Raw genomic sequence first — 5,614 nt, forward strand, 5'->3', positions numbered from 1 at the left:
CAAATATCTGAACGGTCAAGAGTAAAGATGGGCAATTGCCGGTGGTCGGTTATGTTTGGAACAATTATAGAACGCAAACGTTGTGAATAGAAACCGGAGCAAAGATTGATCCCCTCTGAAGAATGGTTACTTCCTGGATTACTTGCAAAACTTAAAACACGATGCATTAAAATATATATGGGTTATTGCGAAAATTTAAACATGATGCAAATTCCGTTCATACCATGAAGGTTGTCTTTGGATAGCGAGGATGATGTCCTTAGACCATGACGTCCTGGGCCATAAAGCATATGATAAGAGATTCACAGACCATGAAATAATTCCCTCGGGCCATGAAGATGGTGCCTCCGAATGATGACGCCTTTGAATAATGATGTGCAATATTGAGAGATCTTCAAGCCATGGAATGGTGTCTCCCGGCTATGAGGATGATACCTTCGAACTATGACACCTTCATACAAAATGGCTATGTTTTAGCCCATGAAATGCAAAAGAGATGATGCTTGGTCGAAGTCGAGTCAAGAAAAGGCTTAGTCTTGTGAGATGAGGGCAATGCTTATCCCTACGCAATCAAAGAGATAGAATAGGTTTTAGGTAGTGTAATGGAGATAGCATGCAAGGAAAAGACAATACTTAGCCTCATGCAAAAAGGGAGACAATGCTTAGTCTCGTGTAGGGAAAGGCAGTGCTTAGCCTTATGCAATTAGGGAAGCAGTGCTTAGCCTTATGGAATTAGGGAGGCAATGCTTAGCCTCATGAAAGAATAAGAGACAATGCTTAGTCTGATGCAGGAAAGGCAGTACTTAGCCTTATTTAATTAAGGAGGCAATGGTTAGCCTCATGGAATTAGTGAGACAATGCTTAGCCTCATGCAAGAATAGGAGACAATGATTAGTCTCATGCAGGAAAGGCGGTGCTTAGCCTTATGTAATTGGGGAAGCAATGCTTAGCCTCATAGAGACAGTGCTTAGTCTCATGCAAAGAGGGGAGACAGTGCTTAGTCTTATGCAAAGAGGGGAGACAATGCTTAGTCTCATGCAAAAAGGGGAGACAGTGCTTAGTCTCATGTAAAGAAGAGAGGCAGTGCTTAGTCTCATGCAAAGAGGGGAGACGGTGATTAGTCTCCTGCAGGAAAGGCAGTGCTTAACCTTATGCAATTAAGGAGGCAATGCTTAGCCTCATGCAAGAATAAGAGACAATTCTTAGTCTCATGCAGGAAAGGCAGTGTTTAGCCTTATGCAAGAAGAAGAGACAATACTTAGTCTCATGCAGGAAAGGCAGTGCTTAGCCTTATACAATTAGGGAGGCAATGCTTAGCCTCATGAAAGAATAGGAGACAATGCTTAGTCTCATGCAAGGAAAGGCGATGCTTAGCCTTATGTAAGTAGAGGAAGGAAATACTTATCCTTATGCAAGGATGGAGGTGGAGCTTAACCTCATGCAAACGATGAGAAGGCAGTGTGAAAGTAAAGTATTTCTTAGCTGGAGGTGTTTGCGCTAGGTAATTTGTCGTCATGAAGGTAGTGACTTGATGTATCTGCGGATAATGTTGTCTTATAGTCTTCATCTAAAGAAAAGTCATGAGTTTAATGGGGTAGGTTGGTTCGTGCTTTTGTCTTCTTGCTCGGCCTTTGCTCCTGTCTTGGGATCCTGTTTAAGTTACCCTAGGAAACATTTGGCTGTCATAGAAACAAAGTTTTTCGAAAAATATGCAATGCATTTTATAAATATATTTTTTTTTTTTGAAATATAGTAGTATATGATATCAAATAATTTAGATGAACCGGTGACTGTGACACATTTTATAGACATTGTGACCTCCTTGCCAAAAGTATTCTGACAATACTTTTGGCTGTTCCACTTGCGATCATGCCCCAATTTTTGATCATGGGAAAAATGAAGATTTTTTTAAGATGTGACCGAACCCACATGGCTGCCTACGTATCCCTTCTTAAACGGAAATCAGGTCAAGTGTACTTCAGTTACATCAAGTTAAGAAATGTAAACAATCCTAAACATAGTATCTCTTGACTGCGTCTGAGTTGATAGGTTTTGGCCAAATCTCTCCGTCCATTTCTGCAAGTATGGGTGCTCTTCCTGCTAGTACTCGATGAACCATGTAGAGACCTTGCCAGTTGTGTGAGAACTTCCCCTTGGCTTCGTCCTGATGTGGGAAGATCCGATTTAGCACTAACTGCCCCGGTGTGAATTGCCTTGGTCTGACCTTTTCGTTGAAAGCTCATGCCATCATGTTCTGGTAGAGTTGACCGTGACATACCGCATTCATTCTCTTTCCATCGATGAGAACCAATTTTTTATATTGGCTCTGTACCCATTATGCGTCGCTCAGCTCAGCTTCTTTTATGATTCTTAGAGAAGGGATTTCTACTTCAGCAGGAATAACTGCTTCTGTACCGTAGACCAATAAGTAGGGAGTTTCCCCAGTTGATGTGCAAACCGTGGTACGATACCCGAGAAGAGAAAACGGTAGCTTCTCATGACATTTTTTGTAATTATCTACCATTTTCCTCAATATCCTCTTGATGTTTTTGTTGGCGACTTGTACAACTCCATTCATTTGCGGCATGTATGCTGTGGAATTCTTATGCTTGATCTTGAAAGTTTCACACATGGACTTCATTAAATCACTATTGATATTGGCGGCGTTGTCGGTGATGTTTGACTCTAGTACTCCGAACCGACAAACAATGCGATCCCAAACAAAATCTCTGACGACCTTCTTAGCTACAAATTTATAAGGTGAGGCCTCGACCCACTGTGTGAAATAGTCTATGGCAACCAGAATGAACCTATGCCCATTTGAAGCAGTAGGTTTGATTGGACTGATGACATCCATGACCCAAGCGGAGAAAGGCCAGGGTGAACTTGTTGCATTGAGTTCATTGGGTGGCACTCGTATCATATCAGCATGTATCTAGCATTAATGACACTTATGGACATACTTGATGCAGTCTATTTCTGCTCTAAGTATTTTCTTGGCTAAGACAAAGTCATTCATGTGCGGTCCGCAAGATCGGGGATGTATTTCCTCGAGCAATCTGGATGCTTCCTTGGCATCGACACACCGTAGTAATCCCAGGTCAGGATTCCTTCTATACAGAATTCCTCCGCTTGGAAAGAATTGGTTGGCTAACCTTAGGAGTGTCCACTTCTAATTATGAGTTGCGTGCTCCGAATATTCTCCCTTTGCCAAGTATTCCTTGATGTCGTGGAACCATGGATTTCCATCACTTTCTTCTTCAACATGAGCACAATAAGCTGGCTGCTTATGAATTCCTATTGGGATGGGATCGATGAAATTCTTGTCGTGGTGTTGTATCATGGAAGATAAAGTGGCCAATGCATCTGCAAACTCGTTCTGAATCCTTGGAACATGTTTGAACTCTATCTTTGTGAACCTCTTGATCAGCTCTTGTACACAATACAGATATGGCAATATCTTGGTATTTTTTTTAACCCATTCTCCTAAAACCTGATGCACCAACAGATCGGAATCTCCAATCACCAACAACTCGTGAACATTCATGTCAATGGCCAACTTGAGTCCCAAGATGCAAGCCTCGTATTCTGCCATATTGTTGGTACATGGAAACCTGAGTTTTGCATACACCGGATAGTGTTGGCTAGTTTTTGATATTAAGACAGCTCCAATACCTACTCCTTTGAAGTTTGCAGCTCTGTCGAAGAACATTCTCCAACTATCATATGCTTTGGTATATCTTCTCCTATGAATGATACCTCTTCGTTGGGAAAATAAGTATTTAATGGTTTGTATTCTCCGTCTACAAGATTTTCTGCCAAATAATCTGCCAATGCTTGCCATTTGACTACCTTCTGAGTTACATAGATGATGTTGAATTTACTCAGCAATATATGTTGCTAATTTTCCCGCAGACATGGGTTTCTGTAAGATGTATTTCAGCAGGTCCATCCTTAATATGAGATATGTGGTATATACACAGAAACAATGCCTCAAATTTTGAGCTATCCATGTCAAAGCATAGCAGGTGCGCTCCAATAAAGAGTACCGGGCTTCGTAAGGTGTGAATTTCTTACTCAGATAATATATTGCCTGCTCTTTTCTTCCAGTCTCATCATGTTGTCCTAGAACGCAACCAAAAGTGCCATTTAGTACAGACAAATAAAGTAGCAAAGGTCTCCCTGGTTCTGGTGGGACCAGAACATATGGTTTAGATAAATACTCCTTGATTTTGTCAAAGGATTTCTGGCATTCTTCGATCCAGCTTGTTGCAGCATCTTTCTTCAGCATTTTGAAAATCGGCTCACAGATCACGATTGATTGTGTTATGAAACGGCTCATGTAGTTGAGACGCCCTAAAAATCTCATCACATCTTTCCTATTCTTCGGAGGTGGCAAATCCTGGATAGCTTTGACCTTTGACGGGTCCAATTCAATCCCTCAATGACTAACAATGAATCTTAGCAATTTTCCGGCAGGGACTCCGAAGGCACACTTTGCAGGATTCAATTTCAGATTGTATCTTCGCAGCCGATCAAAGAATTTCCTCAAGTCTACTATATGATCTGTGCTTCTTCTGGATTTAATGATGATGTCATCCACGTACACCTCTATTTCCTTGTGTATTATGTCATGGAAAATGGCTGTCATGGCTCTCATGTAAGTGGCTGTAGCATTTTTCAAACCAAAAGCATCATTTTATAGCAGTACATCCCCTATGGAGTGATAAAGGCTATCTTTTCGGCATCCTCTTCATCTATCCAGATCTGATGATACCCCGCGAAGCAATCCACAAAGGACTAGAGTTCATATTTGGCATAGTTATCGATAAGTATATGTATATTCGGCAATGGGAAATCATCTTTGGGACTCGCCGTATTTAAATCTCGGTAATCAACACACACTCTGACTTTCCCATCTTTCTTCGGAACTGGCACAATGTTGGCCAACCAAGTCGGATATTCAACCACTTTGAGAACCTTAGCTTTGATTTTCTTGGTGACGTCCTCTTTTATCTTCAAACTCATAACCGGCTTGAATTTTCTGAGCTTCTATTTTACCGGTGGACACATGGGATCGGTAGGTAGCTTGTGAGCCACTATGGATGTGCTCAAACCAGTCATATCATCGTACGACCATGCAAAGATATCTTCATACGCTTTTAGGAATCGGACATACTCTTCCTTCTCTAATGGTGATAGGTGAATACTTATACATGTTTTCTTGACCCTTTCGGAGTCTCCTAATTTAACTGTCTCAGTCTCGTCTAAATTAGACTTAGGCTTATTTTCAAAGTTTTCAACTTCTCTGACAATTTTCTCAGGTATTATATCATCTTCTAGATCCTCTGAGTCAATATCCTTATGTTGCGTTGTCTCATTACATGTCACTATTGTATGTTCATCGGGATAGGTAATAATAATGCTGTAGAGAGAAAATGTAGAGAATAACAATAAATAACAAAAATGGCAATGCATTAATAAAATCTTGAAAATGTCAACAAGTACGGCTCTATGACTCGAGCAATTATTTCAAAACAAAATGCATTCAAAACAGAATATTGAAGATGTCTTAGATGCTCAAAAAATTGCTTTAAAATAATTGATGCTAATT

At 40.6% G+C, this 5,614-nt stretch overlaps 2 protein-coding genes across 2 annotated transcripts; both read right to left on the minus strand.

Moving 5' to 3' along the window:
• Positions 1-3,172: 3,172 nt before the first annotated feature.
• LOC138885290 (uncharacterized) lies at positions 3,173-3,844 on the minus strand. The gene has a single exon (XM_070166224.1). It carries the CDS (start codon positions 3,842-3,844, stop codon positions 3,173-3,175), a length of 672 nt encoding a protein of 223 aa, XP_070022325.1.
• A 36-nt stretch (positions 3,845-3,880) lies between these two features.
• Positions 3,881-4,291, minus strand: LOC138885291 (uncharacterized). Its single transcript, XM_070166225.1, has one exon. It carries the CDS (start codon positions 4,289-4,291, stop codon positions 3,881-3,883), a length of 411 nt encoding a protein of 136 aa, XP_070022326.1.
• Positions 4,292-5,614: the final 1,323 nt, after the last annotated feature.

This window comes from Nicotiana sylvestris, chromosome 2 (assembly GCF_000393655.2).
Source record: "Nicotiana sylvestris chromosome 2, ASM39365v2, whole genome shotgun sequence".
NCBI classification, from domain to species: domain Eukaryota; kingdom Viridiplantae; phylum Streptophyta; class Magnoliopsida; order Solanales; family Solanaceae; genus Nicotiana; species Nicotiana sylvestris.